The 25,946-nt window shown below is 54.2% G+C and overlaps 1 protein-coding gene across 2 annotated transcripts in view; it reads left to right on the top strand.

The window, feature by feature from the left end:
* TBCD (tubulin folding cofactor D) overlaps nucleotides 1-25,946 on the top strand; it is a 180,656-nt gene that overhangs the window by 15,728 nt on the left and 138,982 nt on the right. For both annotated transcript variants that reach the window (XM_017950116.3, XM_017950114.2), the window contains 3 exons: nucleotides 4,792-4,924; nucleotides 21,297-21,342; nucleotides 24,710-24,842. In XM_017950116.3, coding sequence (XP_017805605.1) covers nucleotides 4,792-4,924; nucleotides 21,297-21,342; nucleotides 24,710-24,842 — 312 coding nt within the window. The remainder of the gene's footprint in view (nucleotides 1-4,791; nucleotides 4,925-21,296; nucleotides 21,343-24,709; nucleotides 24,843-25,946) is intronic.

Here is a 25,946-nt window from a genome sequence, read left to right on the forward strand (position 1 = left end):
CCACCCTCAGTGGTGGTCTGGGGTGCCGGTGGGGGTCACCTGACAGGCCCATCGACAGGAGTGCAGGTCTAGAAGAGGCGTGGCGTCATCCCTGGGGTGCAGCCTCCCCACAGGGATGGGGTGGCAGTTACAAGAAACAGCTTGTGCCGTCTCCCGTGGAGATGATGGGTGGTAGTGGGCCATTGTGACTGGGGATGAAAATCCCCAGCGTCCTGTGTTCACTGTACCCCCGTATGCTGCAGACAGGGGAAGGCGGTTTTCTCTGTTGAGCACAGCAGGCCTGCGGTGTTGGAAAGATACCAAGGATGTGTGTGTAGACTGAGCGAACCTGTTTCATGAGATGCAAAAAGGAAGAAAGCAGTATTTCTAAATCAGTAGTTTACATGACACGTGATCTTAAGTATGTATGTAGTTTACTAAGTCAGAACAGTTGACATTTTCTCCCTCTGCAGTGGTGAAAGTCTAAAGCTGGTCATAAAACCTTTCAGTGGTTGTGGTTGGGAATATGGTCAGTGCCCCATGCAGTGTCACTTTCACTTGGCTGTGTAGCTGCAACTTGCACAGCTTCTTTCTCAGAGAAGTGGGAGGAGAGAAGCTTCTTTTCTGGGGCAGTTGGAGGCACTGGATGAGGGGTTTGTGACAGCCTGGAGCTGAGGAAGGAACCTGAGTCCCCTGGAGCAGGTGAGGCCCCTCCCGAGAGGGCAGAGGCTGCTTCCTGTCTTGTCAAGGACATAAAAAGATGATCGTCTAATTATAAAAGTAATCTGTGTGTATTTAGATAATAGAGTATGAAGTACAAAATGAAACCCTTGAGTGCTTTCATCCCGTGGGGGTGTGATGGCCCCTGTCTCCCTGCCGTGTGGCACCAGCTCTGTCCATGGTCTCCCCTCGGGGCGGCACCAACTCTGTCCGTGGCTCAGTTGCCGCACTCGCCTCTTTGCACTGCGGACCAGGAGACGGGCCCACGCGTCATTGTCTTCTTCCAAAACAAGACGACCTGGTGCGAGAATGTCTTTTCTACCTGTCCGTTGCTGTGGGACATTTAGACTCTTGCCCTCCCAATTTGGTATTAAAACTCTGTTGCGAATAGTCCATGTAAAATTGTGTACCATTCTGAATGATTTCTAGGGATGAGTTTCTACAAGTGGAATGAACATTTTCAGGGTCTGAATGCAATTACTGGAGAGGCTGAACAAGTTGAAAGTTCTTTCCCCATATTTACTAGCTGGGTCAAACCTTAAGAATGTTTGCCAACTTCGTTCAGTGGAAACTAGTTACCTGCTTTTATTCTTATTTTTCTTAGCAGCAGTACTGAGGGTTGGGTAGATTTTTGCGGAATGTGGCTCTGTGGAGTGCCGTGCTGTGGGCCGGGGAGGCAGCGTCCGAGTGCCTGCTCCCTCCGTGGGGCCCTGCAGGACACGTGCTGTGGGCCGGGGAGGCAGCGTCCGAGTGCCTGCTCCCTCCGTGGGGTCCTCCGGGAGACGCGGGCGCGCTGGCTCCGGATCCGGGCGGACTCCTGGCGAGACACCGCAGCGCCGCCTAGTGCCGGGATGAGCAGGTGCTTCTCGGCCGAGCCAGTTTCAGTGCAGAACCTCTGAGCCTGGGGTCCGCGACGGGGGGTGCCCGGGCGTCGGTGCCTTGGAGCCTTTTTCCCCCTTGGTCTCGCACACTGATTCGCAGTGTTTGAGAATGGCGGATGCCGTCAGTGGAAGAGCTCTTAACGGTTGCTTGGCTGGTTCCTGGACACCTCTCAGACTCACCGCAGGTTCTGAGTTTCCTGTACTTCTCAGACCCCTTTTTGGTGTGGGGATTGTTACAAGTCAGGCCAGGGCTGCGAGGGGTCCTGTGCCAGCGTTTGTCTGTGGTGTGAGTTTGTTTTCTGCTCTCCAGGGAGGAGCAGCCTGCTCTCGCCCACTCTGCTCTCAGGATTGGATGCTTCTCCCTGTAGCACTGGCGGCTGTACAGCTAGCTGCGCCCATCTCCCTTGACGAACCGAGCTTGCCAACATCCATAGCCTTGTAGGTGACTCTTGGTGTTACATTGTTGATAGAACATGCAGATTGAGTGCTGCTTTAGAAACCCTTTAATAGAAAATATGCCTTTCGCCAGGCGCGGTGGCTCATGCCTGTAATCTCAGCACTTTGGGAGGCTGAGACAGGCGGATCACCTGAGGTTCGGAGTTCAAGACCAGCTTTACCAACATGGAGAAACTCCGTCTCTACTAAAAATACAAGATTAGCTGGGCGTGGTGACACGTGCATGTAGTCCCAGCTACCCGGGAGGCTGAGGGAGGAGAATTCCCTTGAACCGGGAGGGTGGAGTTCGCGGTGAGCGAGATGGTGCACTGCACTCCAGCCTGGGCAACAAGAGAGACTCCGTCTCAAAAAAAAAAAAAAAAAAAAAAAGAAGAAGAAAAGAAAAAACATATGCCTTTATTCTTTTTTTTTGAACAGAGTCTGGCTCATCTGAGCTGGAGTGCAGTCAGCTTTGAATCCAGCTCACTGCAAGCCTCCGCCTCCCGAGGTTCCTTCTCCTGCCTCAGCCTCCCAGCTCTTCAGGACTACAGGCTCACCACCTACGCCCGGCTAGGCCCTGTATTTTTAGTAGAGGCGGGGGTTTCTGTGTTAACCAGGATAGTCTCAGATCTCCTGACCTGCGTGATCCCGCTCCCGTCTCACGGCCTCCCAAAATCTTCGAGATGAGCAAACTCCACAGCGCTCTGACCTTTTTTGAGATGGAGTCTCGCTCTGTCGCCCAGGCTGGAGGCGGTGGCGGATCTCCAGCTCGCAAGCTCCACCTCCCGGGTTCGCCATTCTCCTGCCTCAGCCCGGAGTAGCTGGGACTACGAAGCCCGCCACCTGCAGCCCGGCTAGTTTTTGTATTTTTAGTAGAGGCCGAGGGTTTCACCATGTTATGGGATGGTCTCGATCTCCTGACCTCATTGATCTAAGCCCGTCCTGCGACCTCCCCAAAGTGCTGGGATCACGGGCTTGAGCCACGGCCCGAGGCCCCTTTATTCTTATAGATTACTTCTTTTTTTTTTTTTTTGATACGGAATTTTGCTCTTTTTGCCCAGGCTGGAGTGCAGTGGCATGATCTCGGCTCACTGCAACCTCCACCTCCCGGGTTCAAGCGATTCTCCTGCCTCAGCCTCCCGGGTAGCTGGGATTACATGCACGTGTCACCATGCCCAGCTAATTTTTGTATTTTTAGTAGAGACAGGGTTTCACCATGTTGACCAGGCTGGTCTTGAACTCCTGACCTCGTGATCCACCCGCCTCAGCCTCTGAAAGTGCTGGGATTACAGGCGTGAGCCACTGCGCCCAGCGCATTTTTTTCAGATAGCTATTTTTCTGATTATGAAAGGCAGGAATGGCAGGCGTGGTGGCTCCTCCGTCTCCTGGCCCGCCCAAGTGTCCCTTCTGGGAAGTGGCCCCGTCGCTGTTGAGGGAGCGCCTCGTGCCTCCCTCCTGGCATCACTGCCGTCTCCTTCCCTCCCCCCCGATAAAGATGTGGCCAGGATGCCAGTCAGACCTGCTGGCTTGGCCTGAAGAGGAGGCGGGCAGGCTTGGCCAGTACTAGTCCTGCCCCCACCACCTCTCCCACTCGGCTGCTCTGCTTCCGACCACATTGTCTTTGCATTTCTTGAGTTCCCTTGGCTCCCTTCTGCCCTGGGCCCTGGCTCTCCAGCTTCCCTGGGCAGGAGCACTTTCCTACCAGGTTTTTAGCGCCTCTCGTTGAGCTCTCTGGCTTCCCGTCTTCTCTCTAACCAGGGCTGCCCTCCCCCCATTTCCTTCGTGACATTTCTTTGCACTTTGGAAGTCCCCAGCTGTTTGCCATTTCTTTCCAGAGTGTCAGCTGTGGGAGGGAAGAGCCTTGTCTGTTCCCTGAGTGGCAGTGCCAGTCTCAATCATGGAGGCAGAGCTGGGGGCCTGGTCTGGGAACCGCTGGTGGAGAAATAAGGAGGATTCGGGCTAATTAGCTGGGCATGGTGGCGGGCGCCTGTAGTCCCAGCTACTTGGGAGGCTAGGCAGGAGAATTGCTTGAACCCAGGAGGCAGAGGTTGCAGTGAGCCGAGATCATGTCACTGCACTCCAGCCTGGGTGACAACATGAGACTCCATCTCAAAAAAAAAAAAAGGAGGACTTGGGGTTTTGGTTTGGGAACTCTGTGTGCTCAGGGTGCCCTCTGCTGAGTCCAGGCTGCAAGAGGGGTGGGGAGTGTGAGCAGTCCCTGGAACATGAGGCCGAGTCCAGCTGGGAAGACTTTCATGGGGCTACACGAGTGGCTGGCTGTGGAAACAGGCCTGTGCACACGACCCATGGCAGGTGCGGGGGAGGGAGGTCGAGGGGGCTTGGGGCCAAGCCTTGCACGTGGGCACGATGTCCTGAGGTTAAGGGATGCAGAGTTGGGTCCAGGGAGGAGGGAGGGGCTGAGAAGTGGGAAGGGGCTCCCTGGCGGTAATGGGGACAGGTAAAACTGGGGAGGATGGTGGGGGCAGGTGGGAGGGGATGGGCAGTAGGCCTGGGTGCATCCTGAGAGGTTGTGGTGGAGAACCAGCTGCTGAGGGCCCTGGTCAGGGTAGTGACTTGGTTTCTAGGGTTGGAGAGAGGAGGAACTAGCTGGAGGAGGACAGGATTCAGTACAGAGCTGGTGTCTTGCTGTAAGGTGCGTGAGGTGGGAGGGTGTAAGGAGGGGGTGTGTGTGGGGTGGGCTGGTGAGGCGTGGGCGAGGTCTCAGTGCTGAGGCCTTGGCTGAGCTGCAGCTTGTGTTTTTATTTCCTTTTGGCAGATTTATCACACGTCCTGATGTCAAGCGGAGCAAGATGGCTGAGTTCCTGGACTGGAGCCTGTGCAACCTGGCCAGTTCCTCCTTCCAGACCCTCCAGGGGGTCATCACCATGGACGGGATGCTGCAGGCCCTGGTAAGTGCTGCCTGCAGGGGCCGTGGAGGTAGCAGGGAAATGACAGCTTACATGGGGACCACAGAATGATGTTACCTGTGGTTCCATCTTGATGTCATTGGAACCCCGTGGGATTGATGTAACCGGGCCAGGGTCTTAAGGGGCAGTTTCCTTCTCCCACTGCTGTGGGTCCTGCCTCAGGCCGGGCTGGTTTCTGCGTTGGTGCTGGTGGATGGGCCTGGAGCCCCACCCGTCGCCAGCAGAGGGCAGTGGTGCCACGCAGCCGGGGCTCCCCGGGGTAGGCTTCTCCGCACCTGGTCTCCTGCTTAGTTCTTGTGTAAAGTGCAGAGGTTGAATGAGCTCTAATAAAACGAGGTGGGTGAGTTGAAACTCGATGCTGTTCCTTTGCACTGGGCTTGGGTTGGATGTTCCTGACTGCTTCATTTGGATACAGACCCTGACCTCTGCCTGCAGGTGTCTGGTTGGTGCCCTGGCTGCAGCCCTTTGCCAACCCTTTCCCTCCCTTTCGCTCTGGCTGTCTCTTGTGTTACCTTTTCTTGTGCTAACGAGGAGGAAAGATCAAGTCTCAGAAGAGGGCGAAGCCTCTTTTGGGTCAGCCTTCTGGAGGGGGAGCCAGCAGCCTGCTGTGGCCGTTGGCGCGATGGGTTCAGCACCTTCCTCTCTCTTTCATTACAGCAGGTGAGGCTTTGAGAGCACTTCTCATCCTTGTCTCACGCTGTGGAGCCTGTGGTCCCTCTGAGGAGCAGGGCACTTTGTTCTTCTTGTTTAAAATATATTTTTTATAGAGACAGGGTCTGGCTATGTAGGCCAGGGTAGTCTTGAACTCCTGGCCTCAAGTGATCCTCCTGCCTTGAGATCCTCCTGCCGTTGTGATTCTCCCAAAGTGCTGGGATTACAGGCCTGAGCCTTCATGCCTAGAAGGACACTTTGGAGTGCATTTTAGGGCAGATGACGAGTGCCACCTCGTGGTGGCGTCCTCCTGTCCGCGGCGTCATCCTGGCCGTGGCAGGTTCTGCCGGGGAGTGGGAGGCTGTCAGCTGGGTGAAGGGTGGGGGCCATGGGAGTGATAACCTGGGGTGAGGGCGTACGTTTCTTGAGGGGGAATTGGGAAGTGTCCTCAATGTCTGCTGCTTCCCGGTCATGCTGCCATGGTCTTCAGGAGGGCAGCCCTTCAGATGAGGAGAAGGTTTCAGACGTGTGAGAGAAAACTGCAGACGTGTTTCCCGGAGCCTGTGCTCTGCCCAGGTGATGTCTGTTTTCTTCAGGCCTCCCGTCAACCTCCACATGAATGTGACAGATTCAGCAGTTTTCAGAAGTTAAGATATAATTCACATACCACAAGTAGTTCATCCTTCTAAGGGAAATAATTCTGTACTTCTTAGTATATTCACAAAGCTGTGCACTTCAGGACACTGTCATCACCCTGGAAGAAACCGTGATTGTACCCAAGCAGTCCCTCCCTCACCCTCCCCAGCCCCCGCAGCCGTGGATCCATGTTCTGTCCCTGTGGACTTGCTGGTTGTGGACATCTTACCTCGCCAGAGTCGTACACTGCACGGCCTTCTGCGTCTGGCCTTCGCTGAGCCCGACGTGTCCAAGGTTCATCCGTGTTGAGGTGCTGTCAGTGCCTCGTTCCCTTTATTCCTTAATCATGTGCCAGTGTATGGGTATTTTCTGCTGTTACAAATTATACCGTTAACAACTTTCATGTGCAAGTTTTTGTTTAAACTTAATGCTTTCAGGCTGGGTGTGGTGGCTCACGCCTGTAATCCCAGCACTTTGGGAGGCTGAGGCAGGCAGATTACTTGAGGTCAGGAGTTCGAGACCAGCCTGGCCAACATGGTGAAACCCCATCTCTACTAAAAATACAAAAAATAGCCGGGCATGGTGGTGCGGGCCTGTAATCCCAGCTACTCTGGAGGCTGATGCAGGAGAATTGCTTGAACTTGGGAGGCAGAGATTGAGTGAGCCGAGATCATGCCACCAGCCTGGGCGACAGAGCAAGACTCTGCCAGGAGAAAAAACAAAACAAACACAACTTAATGCTTTCAGTACCTTGGGTACATAGCACTAGGTTTTAATAAAATTTTAAGCAAAATTTGGAATGTTTCCATCTTTCTGAAGTCTTTAAGATTTTTCTGGTGGCGTACCTGCCGTGCTGATGAAATAGAGGACCTGCTCGTGCCAGACATTTTTGGGCGTTGCAGGTACAGATGTGCCATCTGCGTCCCCAGGTGCCCCTCATTCTGGCCACGCTGGGGCAGCGTCCTCAATGTCTAAAGAGGATTCATTGCTGTCTAAAGAGGGTTCATTGCTGTCGTGGAGGTCAGGGCAGGCTGAGGCTGGCCTTGGAGGGTACGGGGGTGGAGGGGTAGGGCAGGGAGGATGCAGGTCTCAGATGTGCCCACGTTGGTCCATGGATCCTCAGGGAATGTGCATTTATGTTTTAGGCAATTCTGGTAAAGGTGGTGGATACACATGGTTTATTTGAAATTTAGGTGCAGTTGGATTCTTTTTTTTGCCTTGAGTCCCACTGAGGAAACGTGAAGAAGGGGAAGATGGCAGTGGCCAGCGGGGGGTTCCTGGGATTCCGGTAGCTTCACCTTCATGTTGTGATGCTGGGTGCATGGACAGCCTCCCACATGACCAAGGACGTGCTCTCAGGGCCCTAAGACCCCAGAAGAACGGGCCGCCAGCACCAAGAAGTATGACATGCGTGTGGAAGACCGTGAGCCTTACCTGGCTGGTAGCATGGGGTGTGGTACCTGCCGCAGCTCTCTGACCCGTCGCAGCGGGAGGGGGTCCCTGCTGTGTGCCTGGGACCACTGGACCCCAACCATCGCAGCGGGAGGGGGTCCCTGCTGTGTGACTAAGACCACTGGACCCCAACCATCGCAGTGGGAGGGGGTCCATGCTGTGACTGGGACCACCTGGCCTGAGGTTGGACCGGTGAACTGACAATGTTGGCACCTACATGTGTGTCAGGATCCATGTGGATACGTCCCCCGCACCTGTTTCTTGGACTGTCGTGTAAGCAGCTCTTCAGCTTCACAGGCTTCCTGATCACGTTCTGGGTGGGAAGAAGTACCCAGCCTGCCAGCCCGTGGGGCCAAAGCTGTGTCTTTACAATAATCTGCACCTGGAACCGTGGCGATCCCACCAAAGAACCTGTGGCTCACAAGATCTGAGGAGGCTTCCTGGGCTTCTCTGCCCTCTAACTAGGATTTCCTCATCCCTAGAAATTTAACCTTAATGAAATCCCTAAGAAAACTCGGTGCTGTGGGGAAAACGTCTCAGGTCAGGAGAGCACACGGGAGGTCTAACAGGATGTGACCAGTGCTGGTTGTCTCCAGTGGCTCTGCAGGGAAGGCTGTTAGCCCTGCCCCGAGTGTGGGTGCTGCTTTGGGAGGGTAGGCACATTTGATCTCTGTCTGGTCAGTGTCTGAGACCACCTTTGTCCAGTCGAGAATCTGCACTCTTGACGGGCTTCTGGGGGTCTCCTGCAGCTCTCATCAGCCTGGCCTGGGAGCCTCCCCTTCTCTCCCCTCCCCACCCCATGTTGTTGGGTCAGCAGGATACCCCAGCCTTGGGGCTGGAGCCAGCTGTGGCTGCCCAGGGACTTGTAGGCAGTTGAGGCACACCGGCTCCTGGCCAGGCTGGCTGTGGGAGAGGCAGCCTCCTGGTGAGGGGCTGTGGGCCACTGCGTTCAGGCTGCCTTGGAGGGCTCCACGGTGCATCCTGGCGGTGTTCCCTGGGCACAGGGCTCCAAGTCCTTCCCGGCTTGGGAAGGTCATGTGGCCACGTGTGTCTAGTTCTGCAGCTTCTTTGCGGGTTCGGTTCTTTACTTTTTTTTTTTTTTTGATGATCTTGCTGGTTTTCTCTAGATTGTTCCTAAGTTTTCTGTTCTTCCATTCCCAAGGTGGGAGGTGCGCGGTGCACAGCCTGGATGTGGAATACCCAGAGGGCGGGTGGGCGGGCCAGCTCGCTGCCCCTTTCCCCTGCCAGCTGCTGGGACAGGTAGGAATTCCTGTTGCAAAATCAAGCCAGCCAGGAGTGGGAAAGGGCTTTTTACTTTGACATCTCCAAGTTCCACGTTGAGGTGGAGAGAAGTTCGTTTTTCCCCTTCCTCCCAAGGTGTGAAAAGGTTTTCTCAAAGGCGTAGGAAGCCGAGCCTTCTGTCACCCCCCAGCATGTGCTGGCACAGAGTGAGGCGTGCTGTCCCTGCTGTTTGGTGCAGAGCACCCAGGCAGTTTGGCACCAGCACCTCACAGCTATTCAGAGATTTGCCCTCAGCGAGAGTGAGTAATTGTCTGACGCAGCCGGCTGAAATCCCTGGGAAGGGAATGAATGAAACTGCCGTGAAGCAACGCCTGGCAGGGCTGGGCTGCTGGCAGCTCCTGGGGCCAGCGTGTCCCTTCCAGAGCGTCTGAAGCCCTGGGCAGCTGCTGGAGAATCTCGAGTCTTTCCAGAGCCATGCGTGTTGTTTCCTTCTCTCTCTTTGAAGGGTCCGTTTGGTCTGATCCAGGTGGCCCCAGCAGGAGGAAGTCGTGCTGGGTGCTGAGCGGGCGGGAGGTTTCACCATGGGCTTGGCAGAGCTGCAGGCAGAGGCCGGGTGCCCGCCGTGCATGATGAAACTTGCAGGTGAATTCTGCTTAGGGTTTCATCTGTTTCCTTTGATGCACTTGGCTTCATTGTCATCCACCTGTTCATTACTGTGGGCGAAACAGGTGAACTCTCAACAAGTACCATCGAAACCAGGATCTGATCTTCATTTCCCTCGAAGCATAGTTCCCTTGCAGTGAGGGTTTTTAGCTCCTGTGGGAGGGAAGCTAGTGTTTGGCAATGTAACTTCCCTGGAAGGCCCCTGTACTCCAGCTTTAAAAACACCCTTTGGGTTAGTCCCACTTTAAGCATTAAGGTTAATGCAACTTGAGGAAATTCAAGGAAGGAGAAAAACACATTAAAAATGGAAAATGGGCTGGGTGTGGTGGCTCATGCCTGTAATCCCAGCACTTTGGGAGGCCGAGGCAGGTGGATCACTTGAGGCCAGGAGTTTGATACCAGCCTGGCCAACGTGGTGAAACCCTGTCTCTACTAAAAATGTAAAATATTAGTTGGGCTGGTGGTGGGGCGCGCCTGTAATCCCAGCTACTTGGGAGGCTGGGAGAATCGCTTGAACCCGGGAGGCAGAGGTTACAGTGAGCCAAGATCGCGCCACTGCCCTCCAGCCTGGGCGACAGAGCAAGACTCCATCTAAAAAAAAAATTGACAAAAAGGAAAATGGCTGTCATTTGCATGTGTGACTCCGCTTGCCGATTGATAGTTGTGCTCTCTTGGTTGTGCGCTCTTTGATTGGAAGAGTGTTGACTGTATGGCGTGGGTTTCTCCCTGTGTGTTCTCACAATGGCTGGGAGGCGGCGGCAGGGCAGGGGACTCGGAATGTGAGTCGGGGCTGTTGACAATGGAAATGGTAATAGGATACTCTTCCCCTTATCGGCTGTTAGGCTCGAGTGTCCCCTTCGCAGTGCCGTTTCTTTTTATTTTTATCATTGACAAAAGCACAATTCTTGTTAAAGGATAAAATAGTCACAAACAACAGCATTAAAAACCAAGAAAGCCAGAGAACACTGGCACCGTCAGCCTCACCCCCAGCTCCTGCCGGGCACTTGTGAAGAGAGGCACTGAAGCCACTTTGCTTTTTTATAGTTAATAAAAGCAGTCAGGTCTCCGAGTAGGAGTGGTTGTGGCCCAGAGTGCGTGGGCCAGGACCAGGGCTCGAGCCGCTGTGAGCTCTGCTGAGGCCCTTTGCTGACTCCGGCTCTCCTGTGACCTGAGGCAAGGGTGAGCACCAACGCCCACCCCACCTGGGAGGGAAGGGGCAGGCCTCTCACCGGGAGGTTGGGGTGAGGCTAATTAGCACAGTCACAGTCTTTGAAGGTGAAAGAAGACAGCTGATTATCTAAAACGTTTCTCATTTAGGCTGTGATTTTTTTTCAGATTTGGAGAACAGCACCCTACTGTTCCATTCAGGCCAGAGGAAGATGACCACGTGGCCCTGTTTAGTTGTAGTGCTCTCTTGGGGCAAGGTTTTGGGTGGAGGCAATGGGGCAGGAGCCGTCTGAACGTGGGTACTTTCCAGAGATCTTGATCCTGTAGCATTGGGGTGAAACGAGGTGCCCCAGGCCACACTGGTTCAGTTTCCTCGTGGCGTTAAGTAAAGACCTGGAGCAGCAGCTCTGACACTTGTTTCGCATCGCTCAGCATTTTATGTGGGGCGGGCACAGTGGTGTGAGTCTCACAGAAACCTGCGTGGTGAGCCGCACGCCTTTGTTCCTCTCAGCCCTGGCCCATCCCTGCCGAGGTGGCGCGACCTGCTCTCACAGGCAGCCTGGCGCGGGGTCATGTGCTAGACGGGGAGGGGGCTGGGTGGGTCACCAGCCTCACCCCCCTCAGTTCTTAGTGAGGAACAGACAGGCAGAGAGCTGGATGGTGCGCCAGGCTGGGCTGGTGCTGAGTGGGCTAGAGCTGGGTGTCAGTGGCCCACGCCCCAGTCATCCTGGCCTGTGGCCTCTGTGCAGGATGGGGTGCCCCTGCCCCTCACCTGCCCCGCCCTCACCCGGCTCACAGGCCTGCGATGCCTGACTGCCCACGCAGTCACCTTAGAGGCACCTTCCCTCTAAGGCAGATGTCCCTCAGGCTTTGGCCTTGGCTATTGATATCTCAGCTCTGATTCACCCTTGACCTTTATTTCCTGATTTCTGTCCTTGGCTCTCGAGCCCTCCTCCTGTGGACCTGTTGGGTACACGTGTGACGCTTCAGAACCCGCAAGTCCCAGGTCACACTTGTTGGACAGTCACTTTCCCCTCTCGGCCTGTTTACTCGGGAGCCCAGCGACAAACGGGAGCTTCTGTGCTGCTGTCCATGCAGGCGGCCCAGGAGCCGGGCTCATCCCTGGGACACCGTGTTCCTCCCGCTGTCTGCTCACGCCCGTCTGTGTAGATGTGGCTCTAACATGTCTCCTTTCCTGGTTCATTGCTCATCTGTTCTCACGTGGCTGTGCCGCCAGCCTGTCCTGGGGGTCCTCGTCCCAGCACGTGGCTCTATGCTTTGTGTCATCCTGAGTCTGCCCTGCTCTGCCGCCTGGTCCAGATGGGAGCCATTGCCCTCTGTGAAATGTTCCCTGTGGAGGCGCTGGGCTCCCCGACTACCCTCCTGCCTCTCCTGTGGCCGTCGGCTGCGGTGAAGGTGCTGGTGGAGGGTGTGAGCCTTCTATTCATAGAGTGCCAGGCTCCGTCCCATGCTGCCTCTGTGCCCTTGATGCTGGCAGCACACCTGCTGTCCTGTGGCCTCGGAAGCCTGTGGCCTGGGTAAAGGGTGGCCTCATCTTGGCCTCAGAAACAGTAGGGCTCAGGCTGTGGCCCACGCCTGGGGCTCCCCATCCCCACTGTGTGTCCTGGTGTCTTTGCTTGGCTCGCCGGCCTCCGTGGGCTCCCCAGGCGGCAGGCGGCTCTCAGCCATGCTCTCCGTCCTCATGCTTTGTTTATGTCCTGGCAGAGCTGCTCAGGTGGCCAGCCCATGGGACCCCTGTGCACCCTGCTGCTCCCAGTGTATGTCAGCAGCGCCATCTGGGAGATGTGTCATCAGCACAGCCTTGTCCTTGTCTCTGCCCGTTCTTCTTTCCTTGCCTTTATGTGTCTCCTTTTTTCCCTTCCACACGGGGTCCACAGGGGATAGCCACATCCCCTGGCCTCTTGGTTGGTGGATCTTCGTCCTCCTGCTGGGCTCAGAGCTGTGCCACCCCCACCTGCACTGCAGAGAAGCTCAGACCCCTCTCTGACTTGAGACGCTGGAGCCTTAGCCCCCCGCTTCCCAGGCCAGCGCCCCTTCAGTTCCCTGCAAAGCCACTGCTTTTCGTGGTCTCTCCCGCTGCTGCTGAGCCCGTGGGCTGCTTGGTGGCTTGGGAGCTACATACAATTGTATTTTGTCTGGTTTGTTTTCAGGCTTTCTGTGGCGGGAACTGTGTCTCTTGCATCTTTTTTTTTTGAGACGGAGTCTCGCTCTGTCCCCCAGGCTGGAGTGCAGTGGTGCCATCTCGGCTCACTGCATGCTCCACCTCCCGGGTTCACATCATTCTCCTGCCTCATTCTCCCAAGTAGCTGGGACTACGGGCGCCCGCCACCAGGCCCGGCTAATTTTTTTTGTATTTTAGTAGAGATGGGGTTTCACTGTGTTAGCCAGGATGATCTTGATCTCCTGACCTCGTAATCTGCCTGCCTCGGCCTCCCAAAGTGCTGGGATTACAGGTGTGAGCCACTGTGCCCGGCTGTCTCTTGCATCTTTTATGTATCAGTACGTTGGGCAAATGGGAGATGCATGATGGATGTTTTTTGGTTAATTGGGAAATGGTTAATTTTATGTAAAAGCATAAATAGTGATAACAGAACTATATTTGGGAGGGACTAGACTTCTAAAATTGGGTTCTGTCTGTAAGGCTAATCTTCCCTTTCCCTTTTCTTCATCTTTCCTGCTCACAGGTTTTCTTTTGATATTGTGGAGATTGCTGTGTGTGACTGCGTTTTTGCTGCTGTTAGAAGTTGATTCTTTTTTTCTTTATGAGACAGAGTCTCTGTCACCTGGGCTGGCGTGTAGTGGCACGATCTTGGCTCACTGCAACCTCTGCCTCCTGGGTACAAGCAATTCTCGTGCCTCAGCCTCCTGAATAGCTGGGACTACAGGTGCGTGCCATTATACCTGGCTACTTTTGTATTTTTAGTGGAGATGGGGTTTCACTATGTTGGCCAGGCTGGTCTCCGACTCCTGACCTTTGGTGACCCACCCATCTTGGGCTCCCAAAGTGCTAAGATTACAGGTGTGAGCCACCGTGCTAGGCCCTAGAAATTGATTCTAATCCGTTTAGATCTTGTAGGTTTCCTGTGTTTGAAATTCTTAAATTAACAGGGAATTTTTTTTTGTTTTGTTTTGTTTTTGAGACAGAGTCTTGCTTTGTCATCCAGGCTGGAGTGTAGTGGCACAATGTTGGCTCAGTGCAACCTCTGCCTCTGGGGTTCAAGCGATTCTCCTGCCTCAGCCTCCCAAGTAGCTGGGATCACAGCCACCACACCCAGCTTATTGTATTTTTAGTAGAGACGGGGTTTTGCCATGTTGGTCAGGCTGGTCTCAAACTCCTGACCTCAAGTGATCCGCCTGCCTCAGCCTCCCAAAGTGCTGGGATTACAAGCGTGAGCCACTGTGCCTGGCCATGGATCATTAACCTCTTTTCTAGCGTCTTACCTCTGTGTGGTGGTTCACGATTAATAAAGGGCTTTTGCGAGCTTTTGTTCGGCCTTGGGAGGTGCGTGGGCTCCCTGCTCCTCTCTCCTGTGGGAACTGTTGCCTTTGGGTGAGGGGCGCACCCCGGAGGTGTCACACACACCTGAACGTGAGCGCAGTCACTGTCACGCAAAGCTGGGCTGTGCAGAATGAGCTCGGAATAGCAATCAGAAGGCTCGGTGATGGCGGATTGTTTAAGCTGGAATACTGTAATGCTGCTGTCTGTTTACGGCTGTGAGGTCACTACGTGGGCTGCTGAGAGCATTTTAAAACGCTGAGTGAGTCATGAAATAGTCATGTGTCCTCTAACAGTGGGGGTTAGTCCTGAGAACTGCGTCGTTGGGCAGTGTCATTGTGTGAACACCGTAGCGTGCGCTTAAAATAGATGGTGTGGCCTGCTGCACTCCCAGGCTCGGTGGTGTGGCCTGCTGCACACACAGGCCGTGTGGTGTGGCCCTGCTGCTCCCAGGCTGCAAACTCGTACAGCACCTGACTGTGCTGAATACTGCAGGGAACTGTAACACAGTGGTGTTTGCACATCTAAGCATAGAAAAGGTACAGTGAAAATACACTATCAGCTGGGCGCGGTGGCTCACGCCTGCAATCCCAGCACTTTGGGAGGCCGAGGTGGGTGAATCACGAGGTCAAGAGATCGAGACCATCCTAGCCAACATGGGGAAACCCCATCTCTACTAAAAATACAAAAATTAGCTGGGCGTGGTGGCGGGCACCTGTAGTCCCAGTAACTTGGGAAGCCAAGGCAGGAGAATTGCTTGAACCCGGGAGGCGGAGATTGCAGTGAGCCAAGATTGTGTCACTGCACTCCAGCCTGGGCGACAGAGTGAGACTTTGTCTCCAAAAAAAAAAAAAAAAAAAAAAAATTATATATATATACACACACGTATATATATGCATATATATACATGTAAATACACACACATACATATGTAAAATCATTTTATGGGCCCACTATCATCATGTGGTTCCTCATTGACCAGAATGTTCTATGATGTAGGACTATAGTGCGATACACTGTCATGAACAGATTGATAAATGAGGTGGAGGATGATGCCTGTGAATGACAGACGTAGGAACCACAATCGTCTTGTGTTCCAAGCTCTCTTTGAGGGCTGTGTTGCCTTGGTTTACAGATGAGGACGTGGACCGAGGTCAGGGGCTGCCAGGTTGGTACTGGGGTATGGAGCTGGGCCTTGTGTGGTCCCCACCTGCGAGCGAAGGCGATTAGTGTTTACCTTACAGTCCAAGGTTAGGTGAAAAATCACACCTTGTTCTTGAAAGATAAAAGCTAGATGTGACTGTTTCGATCATTGAAGCATTTCCGTGTGAAATTACCTTTGTTTTTCGGTGGCAGTGGCACGGTTGCGGCTCACTGCAACCTGCACCTCCCAGGCTCAAGTCATCCTCCCACCTCAGCCTCGTGAGTGGCTGGGATTACCTGTGCACGCCACCACGCCCGGCTAATTTTTGTAGTTTTTGTAGAGATGAGGTTTCGCCATGTTGTCCAGGCTGGTCTCGAACTCTTGGTCTCGAACTCTTGGGCTCAAACAGCCCTCCTGCCTCGGCCTCCCACAGCACTAGAATTCTAGGCATGAGCCACCACACCTGCCTGAAATTAGTTTTCATTTTGATATTTGTTTTCTTAAAATTCTTTATAATTTGCCAGAAATATATTTTGTCAGAAACAGTTATTTTTTCACTCTGGGGTTCTGATTCTAATCAGTCATTTACTAATTCAGCAATTAAAATTTTCACTTGTCAATGCTTTTTTTCCTCTGAATGTATGGTGGTCCTGAGGGGGGTGCATTGTGCTCGCTCCTGGGGGCGGCGGTGGTCTGGCCTGGCCCCACCTGCGCCACCTGGCCCCACCGTCAGGACAGGCTCTCCTGTTTCCGAGTGCTCTCCCGTCTAGGGCAACCACTGTTCTTTCTTGGGGTGGTGGTGGGGGCTCTCTGAGGTGCCCCTCGCTTTGGTTTTTGCCAGCAGATACGCTGGGAGTTGGGATTTTTCTGGGCTCCAGCAGTGGTGTGGTGGGAAGGCTCCTTTCCTGCACTGCTGCTGAGGGGAGCCTCGAGCGTACCGGTTCCTCCGTGAAGCCTTGTACGTGCTGCGAGGTGCAGCCCAGCGTGGGTTTCACTGCCCTCCAGGAAAGGCCTGGCCCTGGTGGGCTTACTGCAGCGCAGGCACGGACCTGGGGCTGTGCTCTCAAGGGATGCCAGCCTGGAAAGGGTTGTTTTGGTGTTGAAGATCCTCTTCCGTGTCTGTCCTGTGGCCCTCGGTGTGGCATGCCCAAGAGTGGCTTTGGACGTGGCTGCCCTCCGTGTGCTGAGCCTGTGGGGGCACGGATGCGGCTGGTTGTTTCCCAGGATACTGTTTCTTGGTGTGGAGGCAGGACTCCGGATGGCAGAAAGGGGAGCAGCCTTGCCCTCCTCGTCTGCGGAGTCGGCACGGTTACGTGGGGTCACAGGGTGACCTGCTGGCATGGAGCTAGCGTGGTCTCGGCCTCTGCCTTGGTGCCGGCCGGCCCTCACAGCTTCTCAGAAGCCTGTGTTACCAGCGAGAGCCAAACCTGAGCTGCTGTGGTGTGGGGCCCTTCTCCCAGGGCCTCCCTCGGGTGGAGCTGCTTTTCTTGGCCTAGATTTGGCGGTGCCTGAAGGGAGCCTCAAACCAGCATCTCTTGCTTGGCAGCGGGTGAGCTTGCTCCTGAGTAGCTCGACAGCCTGTGATTTACTGGGCTTGGAGAACATGCCCCGGGGAGGGGAAGCTGGCTCGCACGTTGCAGGGAAGCCAGCTTGGGTGGGTAGCCATGGAAAGGTGGGGCGGGTTAGGATGATTGCTGAGAAACTCCTTTTGTTTGCACCTTGTGCTGTGCTGGTTTCTAGAACAACAAAAACAGACCTGGCGGTCATTCCTCCTTTACTGTGCAGTGGTGGTTTTCTCTAATGCCTGGTGTAATTGCCTCTGTCTAGTGTATGCTTTTCAGCAGGTGGTTTTAAGTTGGTTCCCATTATGCTTCCATGAAAGTGGGCTGTGCCCCCCGTTTTATGGCCTAGCTCATGAGCACTCAAAGACCGTTGATGACTAGAATGTGCTCCTCTGGCCGCGTCCTCCTGCCAACAGGTTCCCCATGCCGCCGCCACACTGATCACTGGCTGCTGCACACTTTCTCAGGCGAAGACAGCCTCACTTTTAAGTGAAATAAATGGGCCGGGCGCTGTGGCTCAAGCGTGTAATCCCAGCACTTTGGGAGGCCGAGACGGGCGGATCACAAGGTCAGGAGATCAAGACCATCCTGGCTGACACGGTGAAACCCCGTCTCTACTAAAAAATACAAAAAACTAGCCGGGCGAGGTGGCGGGCGCCTGTAGTCCCAGCTACTCGGGAGGCTGAGGCAGGAGAATGGCGGGAACCCGGGAGGCGGAGCTTGCAGTGAGCTGAGATCCAGCCACTGCACTCCAGTCTGGGCGACAGAGCGAGACTCCGTCTCAAAAAAAAAAAAAAAAAAGAAATAAATGGAAACAAAGCCCTGTCTTCATTGACTCATTCCTCCCGTCGTCCCTTTTGCCCTCCTGAGCCCATGCCTGGGAAAGTGGGTAACTTTTGGGGCTTTTCTCTGTGTGTGCTGACTGCCTAGGAGGCTGCCTGTGCAATTCAGCTGGAAACTGTCCCCAGGGGAGAGAGAAGAGTGAGGAGAAAAATAACCTTTGACCTGTAAACGTGTGGGGTGCTTATGGGGTGCTGGTTTCTCCCTTACTGCAGATGGTGGCTGGCCCTGGCCTTGGTGCTGTCTCCTGTGTGTGGCTGGGGACAGCGGAAGCTGGGCTGGGCCTTTCCAGGTGTCGGGCGTCCAGGCGAGTTACGAGAGACGCTGCTTGCTTTTGCGAGAACTCATCACCACTTGTATCGTAGTCTGCTGTTGAGAATGTTGTACTACACTTCGCAGGAATTTAGTAACTAAAGAATGTTCATGTGTGAGGGCACTCTAGGAATTCACCAGTGTCTTGGATTCTTTTTATTTAGTGAGAGAGACCAGATGACGTCTTAGCCCGTTGCCGAGTGACACGGGGGGACGTGTTACCCCGTTGTTGAGAGACACCGGGGGACACGCTAGCCTGTTGTTGAGGGAGACCGGGGGACACGCTAGCCTGTTGTTGAGGGAGACCGGGGGACACGCTAGCCTGTTGTTGAGGGATACCAGGGGACACGCTAGCCTATTGTTGAGAGAGAACGGAGGACACTCCAGCCTGTTGCCGAGAGAGACTGGGGGACACGCCAGCCCATTGTTGAGGGATACCAGGGGACACGCTTGCCTGTTGTTTTAGGGAGACCGGGGGACATGGTAGCCTGTTGCTGAGAGCAGTTAGTTATTTCCCAGATCTTCGTCCTGCGTCGCTGCACAGCTGCTCTTCTGGTTTAGGTTCTGGCCTTTCCCGCTGGGGTTTTCCAGCAGCCTCTGTAGCGGTCTTCGTTGTTTAGCGCTTCCTCGTTCATCCCCACGTTCTCCATCCCGCTGCCGTTGGAGTCTGGTCACATGGCCGCTGCTGCAGGTGATGCGGGGGTGCCCTTCGCCTACAGGACGAGATTTCAGCTGCTCCCAGGTTTATTGTTGTGGAACAACGAACCCCACAGCTGGTGGCGTCAGTGACAGCCGCACTCTTGCGTGGACTGACTCTGTGGCCTCGCAGGGTGGGGTGCAGGGGGTGGTTTGTTACTGCCCTTTGATGCCTGGGCCTCTGCCGAGAAGACCACATGGCAGGTGCCTGGAAGGGCTGTGGGTGCGGCGGAGGCCCTCGACTGAAGCTGGCCCTTCCTGTGTGGCAGTCGGCTTCCCGGAGGGAGTGTCTCGAGGGGCGGTGTCTGGAGAGAGCCTGAAAGAGGGTGCCGGGCTTCCGACCTGAGATTGGAGGTCACTGGCATTGCTCCTGCCTGCCTCTGTTGGTTGTGGCAGTTGGAAGCCTACCAAGGTTGGGGGTGAGGGACCCTTGATTGTCCATCTGGCAAACTCTGTTCCCCACGGATGTGGCCAGCTGGCCGCTGCGACAGCTTCCCTGTGAAGTTTCCTGTCTTCTTATCCCCCAGGCATGGTTAGGTTTCTTGTTGCACATTAGGTGGGCTTCAGGCCATCAGCCCACCTCCCAGGGAATTTGAGTGTGTGCTGTGCCCTGCGACTGCCCCCGAACCCTGCCTTCCGTTGAGGGGAGCTCGCCTGTGCCCTACAGTTTCTGCTCAGCAAGTGTTTGCTGTGTAAACCAATGACTTAGGGTTAAAACACATACTAAGTTGGATACATCTGGATTGGTGTGAAGTAATTTAACTTTCAATTTTGTATTTCATACAAGCTAAAGATAGGGAAGAGTTCTTTTTTTTTTTTTTTTTGAGACGGAGTCTCGCTCTGTCCCCCAGGCTGGAGCGTAGTGGCCAGATCTCAGCTCACTGCAAGCTCCGCCTCCCGGGTTTACGCCATTCTCCTGCCTCAGCCTCCCGAGTAGCTGGGACTACAGGCGCCCGCCACCTCGCCCGGCTAGTTTTTTGTATTTTTTAGTAGAGACGGGGTTTCACTGTGTTAACCAGGATGGTCTCGATCTCCTGACCTCGTGATCCGCCCGTCTCGGCCTCCCAAAGTGCTGGGATTACAGGCTTGAGCCACCGCGCCCGGCCGTAGGGAAGAGTTCTTAAAGTGAAATGAGAACTCGTTTGGGCAAACAAGGATCATCTCCATTCACTTGGTAGGGAACGTGTTACTATCTATTTCCCTAAAAAGAGAGGGGCTGAGTCTCTGACCGCCTTGGTGAATGTGTTATTCTGAGTGGCTAGGTGAGGTGGGTGCTGCCACTGCCCCGTTTTACAGACAGGAACGGAACGCAGAGACCCTGCTCTGCTCCGCAGGTGTGCCTGGTGGTCTTCCTGGCTGTCTCCTTTCCGTTTTGCTCATAGGTGTGGAATCTGCTCCGCAGGTGTGACTGGTGGTCTGCGTGGCTTCGCTGCTGCTCCGTTCAGCGCTTAGGAGAGCCTCCCAGCGGGCTCCGTGGAGAGAGTCTGAGTCCCCTCTCCTTTTAAGATGTTTCTATTCTACACTTAGGTAAGAGATCAGGCAGTTTACAGGGTTCATAATGCACGTAAAAGACGCCAGTATTTAGTGAAAGCCCCTTCACCTTGGCTGAGCAGCCCTGATGGGCGGCACCTGCTGCTTCGTTTTACTGTGTGGTGGGCGACGGCGAGGACCCAGGCAGGGGTGGCGCGGTGTGTGGTGCAGATGGTCTGAGACAGATGCAGCTCTCACCTTGCCTGTGAGATTCTGTTTTCTGAAGGAAAGGAAATTCATTCGCTTTTTCTTAGAAGGGCTCAGTTCTAGGCTTCTTTGGTTACAGGGCTTGGATATTTATGTGAATCATCAGTTTTGTCCTCCAGACTTTAAAGCAGAAGGTAAAACCTCAGGTTGAGAATTCAGGAGGGCTAGAACCAGTGTTTGAGAGAAAATCTGATATTCCTGTTTGGTCTGATGGACTCCAGGTGATGACGTCCATGTGTGTGCGTCGTGGGGACCCGGCTGCCAGGTGTGTGTGTGAGACCCGGGCTGAACCGGTCACCCTTCTCATTTGTTGGTGAAGCATGAATGCAGATGGAAGCCTCTGTGAGGTGGTTTGGCCTGTAACTTTACTCCTTTGTGTCCTTATTTATACACAGATACTTTGTAAAAACCTACTGAGATGTCTTCTTTTTCAGGCTAGAAGTGCCCTGAACTTAAACCCGGACGTGTTTTGTGATGCCGCGATGAGGGAGGGGTGGAGAGGCTGCAGCCTCCAAGAGGGGACTGGACTTATCATTGCATCCCTGTTTTCAGATGAACTTTTGGGAGATGATTTCACTAGTCTCTTACTTATCATGTACAGAAAGTGTTTTCTTTATTATTAGGTGGTGAGTGTTTAGAATAAAAATTCTGAAAGATGTGATGAATTGTTTTTACAATTTGTGTTTTAAACTTGTATTTGTAACATTAAAAGACTTTTTTTTTTTTTTTTTTTAGGCACAAATATTTAAACATGGAAAACGTGAAGACTGCTTGCCCTATGGTAAGGTTTATTTATTTATTTATTTATTTATTTTTATTTTTTTGAGGCAGAGTCTCGCTCTGTCGCCCAGGCTGGAGTGCAGTGGCGTGATCTCAGCTCACTGCAAGCTCCGCCTCCTGGGTTCACGCCATTCTCCTGCCTCAGCCTCCCGAATAGCTGGGACTACAGGTGCCCGCCACCTCGCCCGGCTAGTTTTTTGTATTTTTTAGTAGAGACGGGGTTTCACCGTGTTAGCCAGGATGGTCTCGATCTCCTGACCTCGTGATCCGCCCGTCTCGGCCTCCCAAAGTGCTGGGATTACAGGCTTGAGCCACTGCGCCCGGCCAGTAAGGTTTATTTTTAAGAGAAGGTATCTTTGTGATGTGAGTTTGCTCATATACAGTCAGGAGTCTCTCCTTCACGTTTTCTTCATAGGTATAGGAACTGTACATTGCTATGTTCGGACACTGTCTTATCATTCTTTCTTTTGTTGTGGGTTTTAGTAACTGGACTTTTTTTTTTTTTTTTTTTGAGACTGAGTCTCTCTCTCTTGCCCAGGCTTGGAGTGCAGTGGCACAATCTCGGGTCACTGCAGCCTCCGCCTCCTGGGTTCAAGCAATTCTCCTGCCTCAGCCTCCTGAGTAGCTGGGATTATAGGCGCCCACCACCATACCCAGCTAATTTTTGTATTTTTTTTCTTTTTTTTGAGACAGAGTCTTGCTCTGTCGCCCAGGCTGGAGTGCAGTGGCACTATCTTGGCTCACTGCAAGCTCTGCCTCCTGGGTTCACATCATTCTCCTGCCTCAGCCTCCTGAGTAGCTGGGATTACAGGCGCCTGCCACCACACCCTGCTAATTTTTTGCATTTTTAGTAGAGATGGTGTTTACCATGTTAGCCAGGATGGTCTTGATCTCCTGACCTTGTGATCCGCCCACCTCAGACTCCCAAAGTTCTGGGATTACAGACATGAGCCACTGCACCCGGCCTAATTTTTGTATTTTTAATAGAGATGGCGTTTCACCATGTTGGCCAAGCTGGTCTTGAACTGCTGACCTAGTGATCTGCCTGCTTCGGCCTCCCAAAGTGCTGGGATTACAGGCATCATAACTGGACTTTTCGTCACTTTCCTAGTCCTTTCATAAAGAGGGATTGCTGCTCCCTCCCTCGTGAGGGAGGTCTGGGCAAAGCCTGTGTTATGATCGGAGGTTGGACCTGGCTTTTGGGGCCCGGTAGCAGCCATGTTCCTCTGATAGCCATAGCCACCACCTCTTTTGCCTTCTTCCCAATTCTCTTAATGTATTCTTTTTGAGACTGGGTCTTACTGTGTCTGCCAGGCTGGAGTACCGTGGTATGACACAGCTTGCTGTAGCCTCGACCTCCTGTGCTGAAGCCATCGTCCCACCTCAGCCTCCTGAGTGGCTGGGACTACAGGCGAGCTTTACCATGCCCGACTAATTTGTGTATTTTTTGTAGCAGTGGGGTCTTGCCGTGTTGTCCAGGCTGGTCTTGAACTCCTGGGCTCAAGTGATCTGCCCTGCCTTGGCCTCCCAAAGTGCTGGGCTTAAAGGTATGAGCTACCACGTCTGGCCCAATTCTTTTAATTTTAGATTGAACCTCGATTTCTGAAAATAAGGGCAGTGTTTCTCTGCATGCAGAGGTTTGCCATCTAGAGAAAGAAACTTCTTAGAGCCTTTGTGTTTTAGAAGCTACTGAATATCAGATTTGAGTAACTTTCTTTTTTTCAAAGTTTTTCATTATGGAAAATTTGAAACATGTATAAAGAAGAGAGAGTGGTGCATACGCCCCGTGTCCCTCTCAGGAGTGTGTGAGTTCTCATGTGCGGCCCGTTTCATCCCTGCACCGCACAGGAGGGACATGCGGTGCCATCTCACCTGCGTGTGCTTTCATGTATGTCTCAGGAGTGTGCGAGTTCTCATGTGCGGCCCGTTTCATCCCTGCACCGCGCAGGAGGGACATGCGGTGCCATCTCACCTGCGTGTGCTTTCATGTATGTCTCTGGAAGGTGGGGCCCTTAATGTCCTCACCACACCTGAAAACTCGAGCAGCAGTTGCCAGGCCCTGTTGGCGGGAGGAGTGTCCTTGGTGACGTGAACACAGACCTCCTCCCTCTTGGGCTGTCGTGCTTGTCACCCACGCTCGTCCTGCCCACTGTCGGAGCCTTCTGAGAAGTTACTCAGATGCTCTTACAGCTGACCTGGTTTTATAGGCAAGCATTATGAGTTAAACAGTACCTCTGCCCGAGGTCATGAGCCCACCTAAAACTGGTGAATGTTCACTTTCTGTCATTTCCCAGCCTCCAGGCAGAGCTTCCCGCAGGGTCCTGCAGCTCCAGCCCCCATCCCCCTGCCCTGTCCCCACCCCACTGCCCCTTCCTCCATCTCCTTGTCTTCCATCACCTCACCTCTCAGCTCTGTCTTCAGCTGCTTTTCTCCTCTCCCTTGTCAGCTGGTTGCAGTCTTGTCCATTTCACCTCCAGCCCATCTCTGAAGCCGCCATGCACGTCTACCCCAGCCTTTGTCTGTCCTGCGAATGCTGTCCTCCTGGCCTCAGCTTGCCCCCACAGCCCCCCGGGCGTCTCCTGCTCGCAGGCTCTGCCTGTCCTGCTGTGCCCAGCGCTGCCTTGAGCCTCCCCTTGGCTCAGCCTCCTGTCCTGCTATTGTCGTTGCTGCATGACACCGAGTGATTCCCCCTGAAAAACAGAGCAAGCCACAGGAACCTGTGTGCTCTCCCTAGCCGCAGTGTGCCCTGTGGCCTGTGTGTTCTCCCCAGCCGCAGTGTGCCCGTGGCCTGTGTGGTCTCTGTGGCTGCAGTGTGCCCTGTGGCCTGTGTGTTCTCCCCAGCCGCAGCGTGCCCGTGGCCTGTGTGTTCTCCCCAGCTGCAGTGTGCTTCATGGCCTGTGTGTTCTCCCCAGCCGCAGTGTGCTTCGTGGCCTGTGTGTTCTCCCTAGCCGCAGCGTGCCCTGTGGCCTGTGTGTTCTCCCCAGCCACAGCGTGCCCATGGCCTGTGTGTTCTCCCCAGCCACAGCGTGCCCTGTGGCCTGTGTGTTCTCCCCAGCCGCAGTGTGCCCGTGGCCTGTGTGGTCTCTGTGGCTGTGGTGTGCCCGTGGCCGGTTGGGCCTTTGTGTGTGCTGCCCCCCTTCAGGTTGGCTTCTGCTCTCCTGACCTCCACCGCTGTTGCTTCACAGCAAGGAAGTTGAGTAGGTTCAACTCTAGCAGCTCTTGGTTCACAATTTGGGATGATGGGGGTCTCGGTGATGTCTCCTGCCTCGAGGCCCCTGTGGAGCTGGCTGTTGGCTTCAGGGACACAGGTGGTGCAGTCAGAAGATGCCTGCAACCCTCCCCACACTGAGGCCGGCTCTTGTTTGCAGCTGCCACCGTCCTCAGGTGCCTCGATGACTGCAAACTCCCCGAGAGCAACCAGACCCTGCTGCGGAAGCTGGGGGTGAAGCTTGTGCAGCGACTGGGGCTGACCTTCCTGAAGCCGAGGGTGGCGGCATGGAGGTAGGCACCGTGAGGGCGGCGCCTGGGGAAGGGTGCTGTGGGGGGCAGGTGCTGTGGGGAGGCAGGTGCCCTGTTGTGGGGTGGGGAGGCAGGTGCTGTGGTTCTGGACACAGTCGGGGGCACTGTCTGGCCGGTGCTGTGGCTTTCAGGTCCAGTGGTGATGACAGAGAAGGCGCGTTAGTAACAAGTGTTTTCTGCTTTCATTCATTTCTTTAATCCCAGAAGTGTTTCTGATTTCGAGAGGAATGGTTTTCTTTTGGTTATTTTCTGACTGCATCTCCCAGTTGGAGGAACTGCAGCTGGCGTGACAGGAGGGCGGCGTGTGCATCGTGTGGCTCGGAGTCGGCACGGCCTCCCTGGTGTGGCGGCGTGTGCGCGTCGTGTCGCTCAGAGGTGGTGCGGCCTCCCTGGTGTGGATGCGCTGTGGGGAAAGCTGCATCTGATCCGTGATGAGTCTGAGTGACGGGCTCCCTTTCAGAGACTGTTGGGGAAGGTGCAGCCGTCTTTCTTGCTGCAGTGTTGGCGGCTGGTTTCTCATGCTGCTGTGGGGAATGTTCAGTGCTGTACCAGGCGGAGTTTTCCGGAGAAGCAGCCCACAGGATGTGTGCATCGGCGAGGCTATGAGCTGGAGACCAGGAGAGCTCATGGTGGTTCTTGGCCAAAGACCTCAGGGTGGAGACCCGGGAAGAGCTGATTGGTTTTAGTCTGAAGACAGAACAAGGCCAGCTGAGAGATCGCCAGGCAGGAGGGCTTCCCTCGTCCTCGGGGAGGGCCGGCCTTTTGTTCTGCTGGGGCCTTCCGCTGGCTGAACAAGGCCCCCTGCATTCGGCAGGGTACCCTGCCTGACTTTATCTACAGATTCACATGCTTTGCTCGTCCAGAGCCCCTCACATAAGCACTGGAAGCAGGTGTGATGAAATAGCGGGGCGCCCCATGGCCCAGTCAGCTTGACATGTAAAGTTAAGCATCACAAGCACTGAAGTGTTGATAGGGAAAATAATCCAGAATTCCTAGTTCTCTCGATAATGATGTACGTGTTGCTACATACATTTCACGTAATTCTAACGTGGCTGGGTTTTAGTCCCTGTTCTTGTGTTTATTTTT

The sequence above is a fragment of the Papio anubis genome, chromosome 17, assembly GCF_008728515.1.
Source record: "Papio anubis isolate 15944 chromosome 17, Panubis1.0, whole genome shotgun sequence".
NCBI lineage: Eukaryota > Metazoa > Chordata > Mammalia > Primates > Cercopithecidae > Papio > Papio anubis.